Source organism: Somniosus microcephalus, chromosome 3, assembly GCF_052327205.1.
Source record: "Somniosus microcephalus isolate GS21.2 chromosome 3, FLI_Smic_1.0, whole genome shotgun sequence".
NCBI lineage: Eukaryota > Metazoa > Chordata > Chondrichthyes > Squaliformes > Somniosidae > Somniosus > Somniosus microcephalus.
Genome location: NC_140989.1, coordinates 188,808,209 through 188,830,413, shown reverse-complemented (window position 1 = coordinate 188,830,413; position 22,205 = coordinate 188,808,209). Strand labels below are relative to the sequence as shown.

The window sequence follows — 22,205 nt, the reverse complement described above, 5'->3', positions numbered from 1 at the left end:
GACCAAAAGCTTGGTCAAAGAGGTAGGTTTTAAGGAGGAAAGAGAGGTAAGCGAGGCAGAGAGGTTCAGGCAGGGAATTCCAGAATTTAGGGCCTTGGCAACAGACGGTACGGCCACTAAAGAGCCATGATTAACCGCCTTTGCTCAATTTTGTTTTGCTCTTGCTGAGCATATTGGTGGTGACATCCAGAACTTGTGGTTCAATTCTAAAACCATCCATCCACACGCCCACCCCCCGCCAAAACACTTAACATCGCCCCTCCCCCACCCCATCCTGACCCTGTTCTACAGCTTCCCACATCCCAACACAATTCTGGAGCCAATGAGCAACGTCACAGGAGATTGACTAATCAGGGGTCAAATGACAGAATGGAACATATTATTATACATTTATAAACAATTTCTCATACAAGTGGGACTAGCTGAGGTGCTACTTTGCAGAGAGCCGGCACGGGCTCAACAGGCCGAATGGCCTCCTTCTGTGCTGTAACCATTCTATGATTTTAAGGGGGAAAAATTCGGTTGTTTTGCATCTCCTGTTAGCGCCCTAAGAGGGCACAAAGCAACTAGCGCCCATGCGCGATGCCGCCAACGCCTCCCGCAAAATTCAGCGGGACGTTGGCGGCAGCGGTAACCGTTAGCGCCCTGGCCGTGATCTTCGGTAGCGTACCCTGACTTACCACCGGATGCTTTGTCTTACGGGGTCAGGGGGGCCTACCTGTGGCCGAGGCGGCGCTATTTAAAGGCAAGGTGCCGGGCGGCCATTTTTGTTGCTGACCACCTGCCAGCACCTGCCTCTGCTGCCGTCCCTGGCCTCCTGAACACCCCGCGGAGTGCCGGTTGGGCCCCGGGTTGCGCTGTGCAAGGCCCCTTCCCTTTAAGAAGGGGAGGAAGGCCTGCAATACCGCGGCGTGACGTGCCGCAGTGCCACGTAGCGCCGCGATATTCCCTCACAGCGCCCCAAGAGGGAGGCGGGGTGCTTCCAGTAGCACCCCGCTTCCCTCTTGGGGCGCCACCACGCAATTTCGGCTGTGGGGGCGCTAATTTTTTAGGGTCACTAAAAGTAGCGCCCCAGCGAAGTTAGCACCCCAAAGGGGGCCGAACTTAATTTTTCCCCAAGTCTATAAACCTGTACAAAATGAGCATAACGTGCACTTCACCCAGGCTTTGAGGCAATGGTAGCAGTTTGCATAGAAAGTGGTATTTCAAACAGATACCGTTCTCAGATGAATTGCAACGGTAAACCAAAGTAACACTTTCCACTTAAATTTAGAACTGTTATCTTTACAGCAGCATTTTTAATTGGTAACAGAAGAAAATATTTAATCCTCTCATCAATACACTTTTTCAGTTTATCATAGTGTGAGTAATGGCAAGTACGGTCACTGTCCACGACCAACAAAAGTAATTGGTCTTTTTTTGACCAGAAGATGAAGGTATCCAGATTCAAAGCATGATCTCCACATCAGTTACAAAGGATTATGACCAACATAAACATGGTTTTGTTTTCCACTGTTCAACCCTGTAGAAGTTTCAATATTTCATTTAAATAATGAGTACCAATGACACTGCACAGTTTGAAGCCGTCATAGAACCAAATTATCAGCAGAAATAAGCCATGGGGTTATTAGCCATCAACTGGGTATTCAATAGAGCCCCTGTACTCTCAAGGTCAGGAACGCCTCCAAGCCAGTACACATCATCGCCATTAACTGATTACAAAAACAAATTTTCCAAATTCTGGCATGTTAATTATAATTTTTTTTCTAACTGATTTTTAAAAAGGGGGCTCTGATGTCAAGTAACCCTCTTCAAAGCTCTCAGGACAATTTAACATCATTATCACTGATCGGCTACCCTGCATTTAGAATGTTACTTTTTCTTATTGCATTAATTCAACAAAAGCAAAAAATAATAATATTGTTCACGACATTGCTGTCATGTATTCTGAACAGTTTTACACCTCCCATGAGGTGACTTGAATTGGCAAAAAAAAAAGTAATGGCAAAAAAAAAGTAATGTTCAAAGTAAGTTGATTGTGTGGCGGAACCACCAGAGGATTACGGACAATTGTGCATAATTCCTTTCACAGCAATGTAGTACAGCTGGGGGCTGCACCTTTAATGTATCTGTTAACTGTACTAGGGCTTCTTTCCTGTACTCCGCATGATGACGTCATGCCGTCCGTCACGTGATCTCTCAACAGCGGGAAGAGTGTGATGACGTCATGATGTCAGAGCTCGGAACCTTCTAGCAGTAGAGCTCGGAACCGTCTAGCAGTTGAGCTCGGAACCTGCTAGCAGTTGAGCTCGGAACCTGCTAGCAGTTGAGCTCGGAACCTGCTAGCAGTTGAGCTCGGAACCTGCTAGCAGTTGAGCTCGGAACCTGCTAGCAGTTGAGCTCGGAACCTGCTAGCAGTTGAGCTCGGAACCTGCTAGCAGTTGAGCTCGGAACCTGCTAGCAGTTTTCCAGAGAGGCTTTCAAGCAGACCAGACCTATTTGCATTGTATCCTACAGTTTCCTGTACAGCTTCGTTTGTTCATTAAATGTTACTGGGCCAGAAATTCCAGAACGGGGCTTGCAGCGCGTGCAAGCCCCGTATTTGCACTTACCCCGCGCTCCTGCCGATCAGCTCCAGGGGCGCCTGCACTTCCAGAAACTGAAACAAGAATCCCGGGCAGCGTATGACGTCACGCCGCCCAGGAGTGCAGCCAGCGCGGACCCAGGAGCGTGCAGTGTAAGTGAGACACGCCCCTTGAGGTCTCAGTTTCACTGGACACGCCCCCAATGTTTCTGTCAAGCTGCTTTGCTTTTTTACATGCAAAGCAGCAGTTTAAATAGGTTTTTGGAAGTTTTTTGAAGATTTTGGTAACTTTTATAAAATTTTTAAAATGTTTACATTATTTTGAGTAATCTGAAGTAGTTTTAAAGAGAATTAAAGCAATTTAAAGACTTTTAAAAGCCCTAAAAGAATTTTTTAAATTCCATTTATTTATTTAGCAATGTCGTCGTCATACGTGTCTTCACACTGTTCCCTTTGGGGAACTGTATGAAGTGGTGGAAGGATTTATGGCCGTGATTAACGCTCATTCCGTGACCGTAACCATCTTTGAACCAGCCATTAGGGCGGTTAGTCCTATGGCGGGAGGGTTTTACGGGCTCCCACAAGCTATACAAGGAGGGGGGGCCACCCACACCCACGGACGCAAATATCCCACTGGATGTCAACCCAGAATTTAGAGCCGGAGCTCCGACTCCACTTGCCGGGACTGTCTGGAGCGGGGTTCGAAACCCTACCCTGATCTGGCCCAGCGGCGGGGATCCTACCGCTATGACAAACGCCCAATCCGATTAGCAACGTGAAATGGCAGCATAGGGCTCCAGTCACGGGGAGGGAAAAGGCACAGGAAACGTATGGGTGTCACCTTTTGTGCGGAGTGGGCCTTTTGCGTAGCAGTAAGCATCCCCTCCGCTGGGCCAGAAGGAGTAGGGTTTTGAACCCCACTCCAGACAGTCCCGGCAAGTGGAGTCGGAGCTCCAACTTTAAATTCTGGGTGGACATCCAGCGGGATACTTGCGTCCGTGGGTGTTGCTGGCCGCCCCCCCCCCCCTCAGATGGGTTGTGGGAGCCCGTAAAACCCTCCCGCCATAGGACTAACCACCCTAATGGCTGGTTCAAAGATGGTTACGGTCACGGAATGAGCGTTAATCACGGCCATAAATCCTTCCACCACTTCATCCAGTTCCCCAAAGGGAACAGTGTGAGGATACGTCCGATGATGACCTCTTGCGCAATGCACCTCCTTGGACCCTCAGTCGCAGATGCGAGGGGGCAAGTCGTGCAAGTGTTAAATTTTTTATTTTATTGACATGTAAAATGTTGGCCCAATAATTCCCTTCCAAATGCGCTAGTACGGTCGGGGTACTTACGCATCTGGCCGGATGAAATGCCGGTTTTCAGCATGCACAGTGCATGTGGGGAAAACCGGCATTTCCTGTCCTCTGAACGAAGGGGTTCAGAGGCAGAACGCGTGCGACTGCACATGCAGCGCGTGCGCAGTATAATTCGCCGCTTTCATTAATGCTTTCAGTGAGGTCCAGTCATTACAACTTACACATGAAAAAAGCATGGGTACAGTTGCTACAGAGGCTGCGGAGGAAGATATTTCTTATCGTGGAGCTTCTGAAAGTATGTATGTCTGTCTATATTCCTTTGCGTGTTATGTATATATTCCTTTACTTATGTGTATGAATGTATTATTTAATTATGACTTTCAGAGAAAGTAACTTATTGGAAAATCATAATTAAAAACATACATTCATAGTAAAGGAATATAAAACATACATACATATACGTAAAGGAATATATGTGGACATACATACATAACTCATTCTCACATTCCATTCACACAGCCACAATTGCTCCTTCTACCTACCGTTCTGAAAACCCTTTTTAAAAAAAAAAAAAAATTTAACTTTAAAACTTACTTAAAATTTCTTAAAATAACTTCCCTCCCTTTCCCAAACAAAAATATTGCATTTCAAAAGCTCCACGATAAAATATATCTTCCTCCGCAGCCAATGAACCACTTTACACTTGCTTTTTTTCAGTGTAACTTCTAAGGACTTAACCTCACGGATTTCATGAATGAAATCCACGAAGTTCACTGCGCAAGCGCTGCCTGTGCAGTCGCACGCGCTCGAGGTCTGGAAATGCCGGCGTTCCCCGCATGCGCTGTTCATGCTGAACGCCGGCATTTCCAACGGCCAGAAGCGTGAGTAAGCCGACCGTACTCACGCTTCTGGCCTGGAATTTCTGGCCCATTGTTTTTGATTTTCTGAGCCGATCTCAATTCTTCGGCTAGGAACCCCAGTTCCTACATTGGTGTCCCCGATTTCTTCGAACAATTTTCGTTGAAGTTACATCATGGACACGAACGCCGTCACCCTCAAACTGCCGCAATTTTGGGAGCAACAACCGGCCGCGTGGTTTTTCCAGGCGGAAGCCCAATTTGCAATCCGGGGAGTGGCAGCGGATTCGACCCGTTATTATTACGTGGTCTCCGCCCTCGACAGCGCCACAGCCTCACGGGTCGTCAGCCTCCTCGAGAGTCCACCGAACGATGGCAAGTACGAAGCTTTAAAAGCACGTTTACTGCAGATTTTCGGTCTGTCCAAGTCGGAGCACGCTCACAGATTTATCTCCATGCCCGGCCTCGGGGACTCAAAACCCTCAGAGCTCATGAGCCAAATGCTCACGCTTTTGGGCTCGGAATCACAATGTTTTCTGTTCCGCGAGCTGTTTCTCTGTCAACTACCAGAGCCAGGACAGACGGCCTTGGCCAATTCCGCGATCACGGATTGTGCTGAACTCGCCGCGGAAGCGGATAAAATATTCACCGTCTCGCAACAATCTTGTGCAGCCACGAGGCGCCCATCCCCCACAAGAGCGAATCCTCCTCCTCCTCCTGCAGGCTGGTGTGCATACCACGCTCGGTTCGGCGCGAAGGCCAGAAATTGCTGTCCGCCCTGCAGTTTCTCACCAAAAAAAAAACCTACCTCAAACCAGCGGTTTCTGAGAAGATCAATAAGGCCTAAGGGACGCGCCGGAGTTGCGATGGCCGTCGGGTCCGCAGGGAAACTCCTATACATTACAGACTCCCTGTCAGGGCAACGTTTTCTCTGTGATGCTGGCTCCCAGTGCAGTATCCTACCAGCGTCGAAGTTAGATCTTCAATCCGGCGGTCAAGGTCCCCCCCTCGAGGCAGCCAATGGTGTGGCCATGCGCACGTTCGGAAAGCGTAGGGTCCAGTTGAGTTTGTTTGGGAGTTCATCACGGCGAAAGTCTCACAGGCCATCCTGGGGGCAGATTTCTTCTACGCAAACGGGTTTCTCGTCGACGTCCGACACTGCCGGCTAATCAGTGTCTCCACTTTTCACTCGGTCCCCTGCCACCGAAGCACCGCGATGTCTTGGTCAGTTGCCTGTGCAGTCCCATCTCCAAATGAGTTCTCTCATCTTCTCAGTGAGTTCCGAGCTCACCAGGCCCACATTTTCTTCTTCAGTCGCGAGGCACGGTGTGGCGCACCACATTACCATGACAGGATCCCCCGTTTATGCGAGAGCTCGTAGGCTGGAACCCGGTAAACTCGCGGTCGCCAAGGCGGAGTTCCATACAATGGAACGTCTGGGTATTATTCGACGTTCGAATAGTCCTTGGTCCTCACCATTACACATTTTTCCTAAGCCGGGCGGCGGATGGCGACCATGCGGCGACTACAGATGCCTGAATGAGGCTACCACACCGGATCGGTACCCAATTCCTCACATTCAGGATTTTTCGGCCCATCTGGCAGGGAATTCCATCTTTTCCAAAGTAGACCTCATCCGAGGCTATCATCAAGTGCCCGTGCATCCTCAGGACGTGCCCAAAACGGCCGTCATCACACCTTTCGGGCTCTTTGCGTTCCTTCGTACGCCATTTGGGTTGAAGAATGCAGCACAAGCCTTCCAACGTCTCATGGATTCCGTGTTGCGCGATCTGCCGTTCATCTTCGTCTACCTAGACGACATCCTTATTGCCAGTAACAGCACGAAAGAACACAGTACCCTTTTTTCTCGTCTCAGTCAACATGGCCTTATTATCAACCCGGCCAAGTGCCAGTTTGGGTTGCACAGCATTGATTTCCTGGGACACAGAATCACCTCAGAAGGCGCCGTCCCGCTGGCCACGAAGGTGGAAGCAGTCACCTCGTTCCCTCTTCCTCAGACCGTCAGGGCCCTCCAGGAATTTCTGGGAATGGTCAATTTTTATCATCGGTTCGTCCCCAAGGCGGCATGGTTGATGCAACCTTTGTACGAGGCCCTCAGAGGTAAATCGGGCAAAGACCCGATCGATTGGACACCCCAGATGGACCAGGCTTTCCTCGACACTAAGAATGCTTTGGCTGCTGCGACCATGTTAGCACATCCCCTTCTGGGCGCAACCATTGCCCTTACCACCGACGCATCTGATTATGCCATCGGGGCAGTACAGGAGCAGTGGGTCGACGGCACATGGCAACCACTGGCTTTCTTCAGCCGCCAATTGCAGAAGAACGAACGCAAGTATGGTACTTTTGATAGGGAGTTGTTGGCATTGTTTCTGGCCATCCGTCATTTTCGCTTCCTACTGGAAGGACGCCCATTCACGGCTTTTGTAGACCACAAGCCACTTACTTTTGCGATGGCCAAGACAGCGGAACCATGGTTGGCACGGCAACGACGTCATCTTACGTACATATCTGAATTTACAACCGACATACAACATGTCTCGGGCAAAGACAACCTGGTGGCGGATTGTCTCTCCCACGCCCAGCTCCACGCAGTACACCTGGGAGTCGACTATGTTGGTTTGGCAAAAGAACAGAAGGCAGACCCTGAAGTGCAGGCATACCGGACCGCACCTTCCAGCTAACAAGTGGCTGATGTCAGTTTCCAGGCCGCAGGGACCACACTCCTATGTGACATCTCGATGGGCGTCCCACGTCCAATCGTTCCAGTCGAATGGCGCAGGAGAATTTGACACTATCCACAGGTTGTCACACCCTGGCATGAGAGCGTCACAACGACTCATGGCAAAGAAATTCGTCTGGAAGGGCATGCATCTCGACGTCCGTGACTGGACCAATACCTGCGTGAGTTGCCAGAAGCCCAAGATACAACGCCATGTTAAGGCCCCAGTCGCCACTTTTCCGGTTCCGGAGCGTCGATTCGGCCATGTGCACGTGGACCTGGTTGGTCCTCTCCCTTCCTCTCGCGGGTACACTCACCTCCTCGCCGTGGTAGACCGCACCACCAGGTGGCCAGAGGCAATTCCTTTGGTTGCCACCACAGCGGCAGACGTCTCCAGAGCCTTCATCTCGTCATGGGTAGCTCGGTTTGGGGTACCGGCTGACATCTCCTCCGACCAGGGGCCTCAATTTACCTCTGAGCTTTGGAACGCCGTAGCTCAAGGTTTGGGCACCAAGCTTCATCGTACCACCGCCTACCATCCAAAGGCGAACGGTCTGTGTGAAAGATTCCACAGGTCCCTTAAAGCCGCACCGAGTGCTAGTCTCGGTGGGCCTAGTTGGGTGGACAGGCTCCCTTGGGTGCTGCTAGGTCTTCGCACGGCACCTAAGGACGACCTGCATTCTTCTTCAGCAGAGCTGGTTTACGGCCAACCACTCAGAGTGCCTGGCGATTTTTTCCTCCTCACACGGAACCCTGGTCCCCAGCTCAGCAGCTCGTCAGCCACCAGGAAGCGGCTAGGAATTTCATTCCAGTGCCTACGTCGCATCATGACCTGCAGCGCTCCCATGTCCCAGTGGATCTTAAGAGCGCAGAATACATGTTCATTCGGCAGGATGCTCGCAAAAACCCGCTCAAACCGCCTTACACAGGTCCGTCCCGCGTCATCTTGTCAGGTGACAAGTCCTTCACAGTCGACGTCGGCGGTAAGCCTGACCACATCTCCATCGACTGGTTGAAACCGGCGCATCTGGATCTGAGCGAACCAGTCGTCACCGCTCAGCTGCCTCGTCGTGGTCGTCCACCGTCGACTGCCGGTCCAGTACCGCCACAGTCATCCGCCGAGTCGCCAGTGCCTGCCTCACCGGGTCCACCACAGCCGGCCTCCTCTTCTCCTCCACCTGCGGTGTCATCCCAACCACAGCCAATGGCCAGTTTGTCTTCTAGCGCTCCGTTCCAGCTGCCGGGGTATCGCAGTCGGTCGGACAGACTCGTCAGACCCCCTTCTCGCCTTACCTTCTCTGTTAAAAGCAATTCTGGGGGGGCGCATGTGGCGGAACCACCAGAGGATTACGGACAATTGTATATAATTCCTCCGACAGCAATGTAGTACAGCTGGGGGCTGCACCTTTAATGTATCTGTTAACTGTACTAGGGCTTCTTTCCTGTACTCCGCGTGATGACGTCATGCCGTCCGTCACGTGATCTCTCGACGGCGGGAGGAACGTGACGACGTCAGAGCTCGGAACCTGCTAGCAGTAGAGCTCGGAACCTGCTAGCAGTTGAGCTCGGAACCTGCTAGCAGTTGAGCTCGGAACCTGCTAGCAGTTTTCCAGAGAGGCTTTCAAGCAGACCAGACCTATTTGCATTGTATCCTACAGTTTTCTGTACAGCTTCATTTGTTCATTAAATTTTATTGTTTTTGATTTTCTGAGTCGATCTCAATTCTTCGGCTAGGAACCCCAGTTCCTACAATTGCATGTTTGAGCAGTCTCAGGAAACATGTCATCATTGATCTAAACTCTTCAATCATTTTGATTTTTATCTGCTTTGAATTTTGTAAAATCAGCTGCAGTTGATTGATACAAATGGAAGCAGGAAACCAAACAAACACAAACACCAATTCCCAAGCACCTTCTAAATCAGCAACAGCAACTTGCATTTATCGTGCCTTTAACGTAGTAAAACGTCCCAAGGCGCTTCACAGAGCGTTATCAAACAAAATTTAACACTGAGCCACATACGGGATATTAAGGCAGAGGACCAAGGTTTTAAGGAATATTGTACACTGCTTTGGGCACCCGATTATAAAGAGCAATGGAAAAGCTGCAGCATAGATACAGTGGGATTTTACCAGGGATGAATGTGGGGTTAAATTTATGAAGAGAAAGTTGATAAGTTAGAGATCATTTCACGAGAGCCGAGAAGGTTAATGGGTGATCCGATAGAAGTCCTCAAGATTATGAAGGGTTTTGCTAGGATAGATTATTTCCACTGATCAACCAGAGAGTAATGGGTGGGCACTAATATAAGATTAATCAGCAAAATAATGAAAGTGGAGGCTAGAATTTTTTCTCTTTATACACGTAGGGTGTTAGAATGTGAAGCCAAAAAATTCTTTTAGAAGAGAATTAGATAGTAGTTTGAAAAAGACGAATATCAAAGGATATGAAAAGTGAGCAGGAGAGTGGGATTAGACTGGGTGAGATAGTGAAGGATATGAGGAGTGAGCAGGAGAGTGGGATTAGACTGGGTGGGATGTTAAAGGGTATGGGAAGTGAGCAGGAGAGTGGGATTAGACTGGGTGAGATATTAAAGGGTATGGGGAGTGAGCAGGAGAGTGGGATTAGACTGGGTGAGATATTAAAGGGTATGGGAAGTGAGCAGGAGAGTGGGATTAGACTGGGTGGGATGTTAAAGGGTATGGGAAGTGAGCAGGAGAGTGGGATTAGACTGGGTGAGATATTAAAGGGTATGGGGAGTGAGCAGGAGAGTGGGATTAGACTGGGTGAGATATTGAAGGATGAGGAGTGAGCAGGAGAGTGGGATTAGACTGGGTGAGATATTGAAGGGTACGGGGAGTGAGCAGGAGAATGGGAACAGACTGGGTGAGATATTAAAGGGTATGGGGATTGAGCAGGAGAGTGGGATTCGACGGTGAGATATTGAAGGATGAGGAGTGAGCAGGAGAGTGGGATTAGACGGTGAGATATTGAAGGGTATGGGGAGTGAGCAGGAGATTGGGATTAGACTGGGTGAGATATTGAAGGATGAGGAGTGAGCAGGAGAGTGGGATTAGACTAGGTGAGATATTGAAGGGTATGGGGAGTGAGCAGGAGAGTGGGAATAGACTGGGTGAGATATTGAAGGGTATGGGGAGTGAGCAGGAGAGTGGGATTAGACTGGGTGAGATATTGAAGGGTATGGGGAGTGAGCAGGAGAGTGGGATTAGACTGGGTGAGATATTGAAGGATGAGGAGTGAGCAGGAGATTGGGATTAGACTGGGTGGGATATTAAAGGGTATGGGAAGTGAGCAGGAGAGTGGGATTAGACTGGGTGGGATATTGAAGGGTATGAGGAGTGAGCAGGAGAGTGGGATTCGACTGGGTGAGATAGTGAAGGATGAGGAGTGAGCAGGAGAGTGGGATTAGACTGGGTGGGATATTAAAGGGTATGGGGAGTGAGCAGGAGAGTGGGATTAGACTGGGTGAGATATTGAAGGATATGAGGAGTGAGCAGGAGAGTGGGATTCGACTGGGTGAGATAGTGAAGGATGAGGAGTGAGCAGGAGAGTGGGATTAGACTGGGTGGGATATTAAAGGGTATGGGGAGTGAGCAGGAGAGTGGGATTAGACTGGGTGGGATATTAAAGGGTATGGGGAGTGAGTGGGATTAGACTGGGTGGGATAGTGAAGGGTATGGGGAGTGAGCAGGAGAGTGGGATTAGACTGGGTGAGATATTGAAGGATGAGGAGTGAGCAGGAGAATGGGAATAGACTGGGTGAGATATTGAAGGGTATGGGGAGTGAGCAGGAGAGTGGGAATAGACTGGGTGAGATATTGAAGGGTATGGGGAGTGAGCAGGAGAGTGGGATTAGACTGGGTGAGATATTGAAGGGTATGAGGAGTGAGCAGGAGAGTGGGATTAGACTGGGTGAGATATTGAAGGGTATGGGGAGTGAGCAGGAGATTGGGATTAGACTGGGTGAGATATTGAAGGGTATGAGGAGTGAGCAGGAGAGTGGGATTAGACTGGGTGAGATAGTGAAGGATGAGGAGTGAGCAGGAGAGTGGGATTAGACTGGGTGAGATATTGAAGGGTATGAGGAGTGAGCAGGAGAGTGGGATTAGACTGGGTGAGATATTAAAGGGTATGGGGTGTGAGCAGGAGAGTGGGATTAGACTGGGTGAGATATTGAAGGGTATGGGGAGTGAGCAGGAGATTGGGATTAGACTGGGTGAGATATTGAAGGATATGAGGAGTGAGCAGGAGAGTGGGATTAGACTGGGTGAGATATTGAAGGGTATGGGGAGTGAGCAGGAGAATGGGAATAGACTGGGTGAGATATTGAAGGATGAGGAGTGAGCAGGAGAGTGGGATTAGACTGGGTGAGATAGTGAAGGATATGAGGAGTGAGGAGAGTGGGATTAGACTGGGTGAGATAGTGAAGGATATGAGGAGTGAGCAGGAGAGTGGGATTAGACTGGGTGAGATATTGAAGGGTATGGGGAGTGAGCAGGAGAGTGGGATTAGACTGGGTGAGATATTGAAGGATGAGGAGTGAGCAGGAGAGTGGGATTAGACTGGGTGAGATATTGAAGGGTATGGGGAGTGAGCAGGAGAGTGGGATTAGACTGGGTGAGATAGTGAAGGATATGAGGAGTGAGGAGAGTGGGATTAGACTGGGTGAGATAGTGAAGGATATGAGGAGTGAGCAGGAGAGTGGGATTAGACTGGGTGAGATATTGAAGGGTATGGGGAGTGAGCAGGAGAGTGGGATTAGACTGGGTGAGATAGTGAAGGATATGAGGAGTGAGCAGGAGAGTGGGATTAGACTGGGTGAGATATTGAAGGGTATGGGGAGTGAGCAGGAGAGTGGGATTAGACTGGGTGAGATATTGAAGGGTGTGGGGAGTGAGCAGGAGAATGGAAATAGACTGGGTGAGATATTGAAGGATGAGGAGTGAGCAGGAGAGTGGGATTAGACTGGGTGAGATAGTGAAGGATGAGGAGTGAGCAGGAGAATGCAAACAAGGATGAGAATTTAAAAATTGTAAATAAGTTTATGGCCTCCTTCTGCCCAAGTAGAGAAAAACACTGGCACAGACTTGGTTGGACAAATTGCTTGTTTCTGCACTGTAACACTATGCTTCTATTTAAGTGAACTTTCCAGTCGGTTTAATAGTGTGTATGGCAAGTTATTCATCTTTCTATCCAACTGAAGAAAGGCCATTCATCCAGTTCACCAATATCAGACACAGGACCTAAAAGACATGGACTGGGTCATTTCTGGATGGATGGCCAAAACAAACAGTTCTCAGTACACTCAATTCCAGGCAACTAGCGGCTTACAAACATACCAAAACATCAGACAGGAAAAACACTTACAGCACAAGGCAGCAGCTTGAACGAGAGGTCTACTATCCTCTAGGAAAAGAACCACCGCCGAGCAGCTAACCTATTATGAACCTTGTAGATGTCAGCCTTGCCTCAGTGGCAGCATTCTTGCCTGAGTCAGAAGGTTGTGGGTTCAAGCCCTACTTCTGCGACTTGAGTACATAATCTAGGCTGATACTTTAATGCAGTACTGAGCGAGCACTGCACTGGAATGCAGTGCTTGAAAGCGTGGTGGAAGTAGATTCAATCGTCACTTTCAAAGGGGAATTTGATACATATTTGAAAAGGAAAAATTTGCAAGGCAATGGGGAAAGAGCAGGGGAGTGGGACGAATTGGAGAGCCGGAAAAGGCACAATGGGCTGAATGGCGTCCTGCTACGCTGTATGACTATGACAGATCCACTGAAAAAAAAATCAAGCAGAGTGTAGACAATAAGAGATTAGAAAGGCTAAAAGGGGTATGGAGAAAGATTGGAAAGTAATAAAGGGAAATAGTAAAATATCTTAATTAAAAAGTAAAAGGGCTGATTAGAGAAGACAGGAAATTTAATGGCGGTCACATGAATGGCAGAGATAATAAATGAACACTTGGCCTCAGTTATCACAGCAGAGTGGGATAGTGGGTAGAGAAGGAATAACTACAGGTAAGAAGTAACATGGAAAAAGCTGGTGGAACTCAATGTGGATAAGGCACTGAGACCTTATGACATGCATCCTGAAGGAAGTCAAAGAAAATTAGCAGAGACTCTACCCTCAGTCTTTCAAATATTCTTGGATGTGAAGTTGTGCCAGAGGACTGAAGGGTTGCCACTAAAATAGCTGTTCAAAAAGGAGAAAGGAAAAAGTTGGGCCAGTCAGCCAAACGACAGAACGATGTAAGCTTCTAGAGGCCATATTATGAGTTAAAATTATTAACCTACGTCTTTATATTTTAAGAACATCCAGCACAGATTTGTATAAGGAAAGTCACATCTCGCAAGTTTAGTAGAGGTCTTTGAGGAAATAATGGAGTGTATTGATAAAAGAAATGCAGTGGTTGTTGTGTACATGAATTCAAAAGGAGTTTTGAGAAAATTAAAGGGAATGCGGCAGCATGGATAGGAAGTTGACTGAAAGACAGGAAATAGTGGTTAATGCGTTTCTTTTCAGACTGGAGAGGTATAAATGGTGTCGTCCCCCAGATATCATGTTAGGGCCATTACTTCTCTCTCCCCATATTCATGATCGGCGCTCAGGTGTAAGGGGCACAATATCAAACTTTGCAGACAACACATAAACAGGGAGCATGATTGACTGTTAAGAGGACTGTAAATTACTTCAGGAGGACAGACAGGTTAGTAGATTGGGCAGCTGGGGTCACAGTCTCAGAATAAGGGGTCAGCCATTTAGGACTAAGATGAGAAATTTCTTCGCTCAGAGGGTGGTGAATCTTTGGAATTCTCTACCCCAGAGGGCTGTGGAGGCTCAGTCGGTGAGTATATTCAAGACAGAGATCGATAGATTTTTGAATATTAAGGGAATCAAGGGATATGGGGATAGTGCGGGAAAGTGGAGATGAGGTAGAAGGTCAGCCATGATCTTATTGAATGACGGAGTAGGCGCGAGGGGCCAAATGGCCGACTCCTGCTCCTAATTCTTATGTTGTTATGGATGTACAGATGAAATATAATGTGGAGACAGGTGAAATTACACATTTTAGGAGGAAGAATGAGAAAAAATAAATAGTAAAACTTTAAAAAGTACAGGAGCAGACACAAGTGGGTGTTCATAAACAGAAATCTGCATAAAACTGTGGGGGGAAAAAAAGGCTTAAGGGATGCTAAATTTTATAAATAAAGGCATTGAGTTTACTAGTAAAGAGATAGTACTAAAGTCTACAAATCATTGGTTCGGCTGACAGTGAGAATATTGTATCCAGTTGTGGATACTCTACTTGGAAGGATGTCAAGGTGATACCAGAGATGAGAGGCTTTAGTTATGAGGAGAGATTGAAAAAACTTGGGCTCTTTTCTTCAGAAAAGAGGTTAAAAGATCTAATAGAGATGTTTGAAGTTATTAGTTTTGATAAGGTAAATTGGGGAAAATTATTTCCACTAGTCAGTGAGTCGGTAACTAGAGGGCATAAAGATTAACACCAAAAGAACAAAGGGAAAGGTTAAGACATGAAATGCCCGATCAGAAACAGAATCCATATCAGCTTTTAAAAGGGAAGTGGATAAATATTTGAAAAAGAAAAATTTTAAAGGGTGTGGGGAGAGTGCAGGGAAATGGGACCTTCTAGTTAGCTCTTTCAGAGGGCTGGCAGAGGATTGATGGGTTAAGTGGCCTCCATCTGTACTATAAAGTTCTAAAGAGTCAATGATCAACTTGCGACACATTTCCAGAATTTTCTGTTTTTATTTGATTTTCAGCACACAGTTCTTTTTAACTTTGCTGATTTGACACAAATTTCTAAAATCTGATTGATTTAAAAGGCTCAATTGATGGAATTGCATCCCGGCAGCACACTAAAACAGAACTGGATAAATAGGCCACATTGTGGCAATCTGCACCTCTCCTCATAAAAGTGTTTAATTTCTGACTGCAGTAAGAAAGGGATGCGATTGTCAATTATTGTTCAAACCACAGCAGTCAACAAAATTGAAATATAAGTGATAAGCAAGTAAATTAGATGATGATGCAAAGAGCTGTCAAAGAATACAACACTTTTACACTGGTGCTTGTTTAGTTTGGATTGTGGGATCCAGTGCCTGTACGGCTGCTCCCCGTGTTTCCACTGCTCCAGCCGGCGCTCTCATCCTAGTGGCAGATGCTAGACTCGTTTTTCACGCACAGACCCTGGTCTCCTGCAATCCAAGATAAACAATGGGCCAGTGTACAAGCAGCTGAAAAGGCTGGGTAGGGGGAAAATGTTAAATGGAAAAAAATATCCATGTGGGGGGTATGGTAGCACAGTGGTTATGTTACTGGACTAGTAATCCAGAGGCCTGGACTAATGATCTGCGGATGCGAGTTCAAATCCCACCACGGCAGCTGGGGAATTTAAATTTAATTAAATAAAACCTGGAATAAAAAGCTAGTAATGGTGACCATGAAACTACCAGATTGTCATAATGTCCTTGGTTCACTAATGTCCTTTAGGGAAGGAAATCTACCGTCCTTACCCGGTCTGGCCTATACGTGACTCACAGCAACGTGGTTGACTTTTAACTGCCCTCTGAAATGGCCTAGCAAACCACTCCAGCATATTCAAGCAGGCGGCTCACCACCACCTTCTCAAGGGCAATTAGGGATGGGCAATAAATGCTGGTGTTGCTGGCGATGTCCACATTCCGTGAATGAATTTAAAAAGTGTTACGTGTGGGAATAAACAGGCTTCCACTTTACTTTGTACGTTGGTGGTAGCCTCTCCGGACCAGTGACATTGACAAAACTAGTCGGCTACTGATGTCCCTACAGGGAGAGTGTGTGCATCTACATCAGGCAAACAGAGACTCCAGCTATGTAGTAATTTGTATTTACACTCAAGCATGGCGATAGCTTCCCTGTATGACAGCCAGCTGACCAAAAACATTGGCAACTGAGGCCAAATACAGGTTAGACGCTGGACTTACAATAGTTTAACAAAAGCTTCCATGTGAATATGTAAATATGGTGTCATAATATTTGGTAAAAGACCTGGCATTTATATGAAGGAAATCTGAAAAAAAAATGTTGTTTACTCTATTTCCCCCCCCCAATTGACCCCCCTCATAATACAAGCAGGAATTTATTTATCTACCCGCAGTGAGTAAAGAAAATCCTGTATTTTCCAGCAACTAATCAGAAGCCACCTAACTTCACTGTCTCTAGGGAGTTCTCGTAAAAACTTCCTTCCAAATCCTCTCACTGGGATGTGCACTCTCACATTCATCACCCTCTTCCAACAGCATACTCTGACACACTGTGAGAAACACGGAGACGTGTGCTAGCATTGTGCAAGTCTTCTTTTACTCAATCAAATTTTAAACCTTTAAACTAACTTTGAAATTGGAGGGCTCTGATGATTAGGGAAAACGCAATGTTATGCAGCAATTTCCAAAGTAGAGCCAATAAAACATTTATAGGTGTATTCTGAACATCTCAATTCATGTTCTAGCAACGCCATCATCAATTATATAATCTATAAAACCATTTAAAAAAATCAGGCCATGATTTTATAGACTGTGATGATGAGTTCTTAAGCACAGAGCTGCCAACTCTATTATTTCTTCATAACATATTGCAGGAACAACAAGTGACTAAGATCTAGTGTAGCTCTATTTATAAACAGAACACAAAGACTCTTCCTTTCCTGCTGACAGGCTACACAAATGAGTACAAATAATCCTCAGAATCTACCAGCAATTAGAGATTAGGATAAAGGGACTGCACACATCCAATTACACTCTAAAAAAAATAATCAATATAAAAAGTGTCAAAAGTTACAAAGATACAACTTTGCAGTACTCACAAAAAACTTTCATAAACTGTACAATTTACAATGTAAAAATATTCTGAAAATCTTGTCCTTTCAAATCTGTATTACCTCCTTTCTACCTTCTTCTCATACATAGGAATTGCTGGCCAAGAAAAGACCATGGTCCGTCTAGCTCGCCTTCTACCACCCTGGGAGTCACACGATATGACGATAATGGGGTTGTTGACTAATCAGAGCAATCAATCTCTATCAATTAGTCTACAACAGACCCAGACATTTCACAAGAAAAACCCGTGGTGGAGAGCTTTGGGAACCATCGGTGCAAAGGTCACTTTTTCCTCCCAAGCCCACTACAGTTACGTCATCTCGCAGGTTACATGCTGATTTATTAGAAACTGACTGATGCATTAAATGCACACAATCCCGTTCTTCACACTAGTGCTAACTGCTGGCAGATTTCACGTGTTGCAGCTGTTCCATTAAAATGACCAACAGGGTGCTGTAATCGGGCCAGTGTGCCTAGCAACAAACGGCAAGACCCAACCTCTCCAAATTTCATACAAAAGTTCTGACGAAGGGTCTTCGACCTGAAACGTTAACTCTGTTTCTCTCACCACAGATGCTGCCCCTGCTGAGTATTCCCAGTATTCTCTGTTTTTAATCTCCAAATTTCATGCCACATTCATTTGTTTCAAATACATTTTCCAGAATTCCCAAAGTATTGGAAGAATAATGGGGACTTTGCTAACTATCGCAAAGTTAATTCAGGGAATATTTCATCTCAGTCATAAAGGACGTGATATACTTTGTGTGCACAATGAGAAGTTAAGATATTAATTTCAAAGCTATTTTACTTTGGATTATGACTTAGAAGTCAGTTAACTTCAGCATGTTAGTGCTGTGTGAACATTTACGAGCGGCACTTAAACACAATGCAACAAACAGATTGCTTTGAAAGAGATGGGACTTGTATCTAGAACTGTAATTAGGTCTGGGTATTATAATAAAGTCCCACCACAGACGACTACTGTTCAACAAAATCACTGAGTGGGCTTCAGCTTTTTCCGGGTTTTTGTTATGCCTTCAGAAAGTGCAACACAGATATCTTGTGGCAGTAAAAGAGAACTGCATGGCATTTTTTCCAAATTGCATTCATGAATTTCTGACAGCTCAATGCCCACCCATTAAACAGAATACAACTTGTGTCATAAACATGCTCTGTTGTTCTCCTAATATTTCAGTAACTGCTAACAGCTCAACACTAAGGGCCTTTAAGAAGCCCACCCTGCTCCAAGGTGAAGTTGTAAACCCACTGAAAACAGAAAGAGCTCCAGTCATTGTTAATGATTTGTATTGTTATCAAATATGTTAAACAGTTTTAAATCCTTAAATTGGAAAAAAGTCAGGAAAGTCAACTGTAAAATAACCAGTTAAAGTTATCGATAAATAACTTGCAATTCAAATGTCATCGGGTGGTACTGTCTGTGGTACCAAGAAACAGATGGAACATCTGGTTACTTTAGAGGAGAAAGATTGGGCTGAAATCTGAAAAGTACTCACAGATGCACAATATCAGCGTCATTATAATAATCCCAAAACATCCTCAAAGTCACCGCATATACCCGATTATGTAGTACAGAGGAGTTTGCCTACTTGATAACTGTGCCTTTGACACCTCCAGCAGTCGTCAGCATTACTCTAGTGGTCAAACTAACACACAGGTCATCGCCATCCAGCCCCAGCAGTTCAGCACAGTGGTCCAGCGACTGGCTCAACTTGTTCTTCAGGACACAGCCACCTAACAGTTGATAATATAGATTATTGAGACTGCTCAGAGATTGACAAAAACAGAATACGAATGGCACACACACACATTACCCGTTGATATTAATGGTAATAAACTCGCATGACAGCAGTTTAAATTATTTTATCTGAAAACTGCAAAAATAAACTAGTCAGTACAATCATACAAGTCAAGCAATTAAATACCATAATGGAATTATACAGTGGTTAGAGTGAATGGAGCAACACCCAAGAAACATTTCTTGAATTTGCACTATAGAGCACATTAGGTGAAGCTGGTGTGTTGCAGGCTGAGTATGATAACTTACTCACAGCATATTGTAGATTGCTTGAAGAAAGAAAGAACGGATTTGCATTTATATAGCATCTTGTGCCCCAGGACATATTGCTTCACAGCCAATCAAGTACCTTTCAAGTGTACTCAGTGTTGTAATGTGACCAGATAATCAGTTTTTCATGTTGTTAGTTGAAGGATAAATATTAGCCCGAACACAGAGAGCTCCCCAGCTCTCCTTCGAATAGTGCCATGGGATCTTTAATGCCGAGCTGAGCAGGTGGATAGGGCCTCTGTTTAACGTCTCAGTCAAAACTCCCTCAGTACAGCACTGTAGTATCACCCTAGATTATATGTTCAAGTCTCTGCAGTGGGGCTCGAACCCACAACCTCCTGACGGAGAGGCGACAGTGCTGCCATTCAGTCAAGGGATTAATCCAAACTATGAAATAAATCACTGTGAATTAATTACTGTTGCTATAGCTATGTGTGGGATACAGGACACAGGGGAACAGTAACAGTTGTCCATTCCCAACAGGTGCTACACCTATTAGTGATTGATACCTGGCAGTTCAAACTTATCAATTCTCTAATACTAGCTCCTATATCACTATTCAGTTCTTTGCTATTTGTCCTTCACCGATTTGCATTGTAGCCTTCCACTTGTCCCAATCCTCTATATAAATGCAAGTTATAGGTTGCTTCCCTCCGTACACCAGTGATTTTTAAACTGAGGCCTGCAAGGGGTTTTTCAAAGGGCCCGCGACCTCCTAATGTGAAACCTGCACTTCTGGCTAGTCCACCCTAAATGCCAATAGATCAGCATTCCAAACTCCGTGTTTCTGCAGTCAGCATCTACCTTTGGGTGGCTGATGCTGTCTTTCGGAGATTTTAAGATGAAGAGCGGCCGGTGGGGGATCTGAAACGGTTAGGTTATTGAAACGCCAGCCCCCCACCCCCAAGAAAATCGAGTAATAATTTTAAATTAAAACCTGAAACAAAATTAATATTGATGCAAATAATGGCAGGTGTGCTTTATACAAACAGCCTCTTCAAGCCAGGCTAACAGGACCATGGGTTGCAAAGCTCGTCGTTCAGTGGTTTGCTTTTCAACAAACTACTGGGCCCAGACATGCATCCTCCTGTCTGAGCAATTTACTGCCCGACTGTGACAACTTGTAACTAATTAAATAATGTACCCAACAGACTCCAGAGCACTGGATTTCAGAATACCAACAGCATGCATTGCATCCATACTGAAGAGATAACCAGTTTCTATACCTGAGGTGCTTCCAGCTTCTTCAAAGTCAACATTTCCAAGGTGTAGAACACCCGCAACTACACGGAACAAATCCAACTTCTCCGTGTCGCCTAGCCCTATTTTCTTCATAGCTACACACATGCGGTTAAAATCGCCATGGTCATCCAGCAACGGATCCTTCAAAGAGCCTTCTTTAAGGCACTGGAAGGAGACAATGAAAAGAACCCAACATATCAGCTGATGTCAAACAGTATCAAGGTCGTGCTAGAAAAAAGAATCATGCATGGTCAGTAGAAAAGGTAAAAGCTAAAACTATAATATACATGCAAATCTAGCCCGTCAATTTCTCATGCACACACCACGAATGAAGAGAGATACGTGCCTGAACCGACTGTGTTTTTAAAAAGCTAGATTCGCAGACCACGAGTTGTGGTATCCCTCATTCTTCAATGTTATCTTCCATGTACCATGGGCAATCCTACTTTGGATGCCTGTCCCTTCAAAAAATTATTTCCACATGCTACCAATTCCCCTTCCTGTACTTCAGCCCATCGCACCAGAGCACAGTCCAGTTTCAGGTCTTTTTGACAAGGCAGGTTTGATTGTACAATCCTGTGAGGCAATCCAGAACACCTTTCCCATTCACTCCTTGACCTTTCTACAAGGCGTGAAAGAATTTTCTACTAAGCTGCCTTTGTTCATCTATCATTGGATCTGTAAATGCTGCAAGTAACCTGGACATCAAGTATACAGTTGGTTTAAGAGCTCATCTCCATGAGAGCAGAGGGAGTGGCAGTGGCAGCTGTGTTTGCGAGATGACCCAAACCTCATGACAGATAGTAAAAACAGAGCAAGATGGCAAGAGGTCACAAAAATAAATTGAAGTGCAAGATATTAAAATATGTTTCCTTATAATAAAACATGGCTCAGCTTTGCTCATTACACTTGAAGATGTTTCACATGAACTGATCAAAGTCAACAAATGATCATTTATCTTCCTTGAACACGCTACTGTCTTTGACACCACTGATCACTGCATCTCCTCCCAATGTCGCTCTGCTGCTGTCCACCTCAATGACACTGCTGCCCTTTGATTTGACTCCATAAGACACGACATCTGCACCAATGATTTCTCCTGTGTTTGCACAGTCACCTCCAGAGAATCCAGAGTTCTATCTTCTGTCCCCTTCAAAACATCACAAATGCATGAAATCAGGCTTCATGACTCTCCCCCACCCCCACTCTCTGCTTCCCTCATCGATAGCAAAGTAGTCATTGGACGTTGCCTGTCCATCACCAAGACCTAGATGAGCCCAGTGTTGCTTCAGCTTAACATCGCCAATTCCCTTCAGCTCCCATCAGCCCTGATTGCATCATCTTGCCCAGCTACCATCTCGAACCAAGTTCCAAACCTTAACATTCTGTTCAATCCCGAGTTGAGCTTCCTTTCCTCAGGATCAATCTGTTATCGAGACTGCTTTCTTTCACTTCTGCAACAACAGGCTCCTCAAGCCTCGC

General features: G+C 46.0%; 1 protein-coding gene across 5 annotated transcripts in view; it reads right to left on the bottom strand.

The window, feature by feature from the left end:
• Positions 1-22,205, bottom strand: part of myo6a (myosin VIa) — a 350,780-nt gene that overhangs the window by 100,814 nt on the left and 227,761 nt on the right. For all 5 annotated transcript variants that reach the window (XR_015077588.1, XM_085982051.1, XM_085982054.1 and 2 more), the window contains 2 exons: positions 20,708-20,888; positions 19,003-19,147 (listed from right to left, as the gene is read on the bottom strand). Coding sequence is in view for 4 of the 5 variants with exons in the window: in XM_085982051.1 (XP_085838177.1) it covers positions 19,003-19,147; positions 20,708-20,888 (326 nt within the window). In the remaining variant the exon portion in view is untranslated. The remainder of the gene's footprint in view (positions 1-19,002; positions 19,148-20,707; positions 20,889-22,205) is intronic.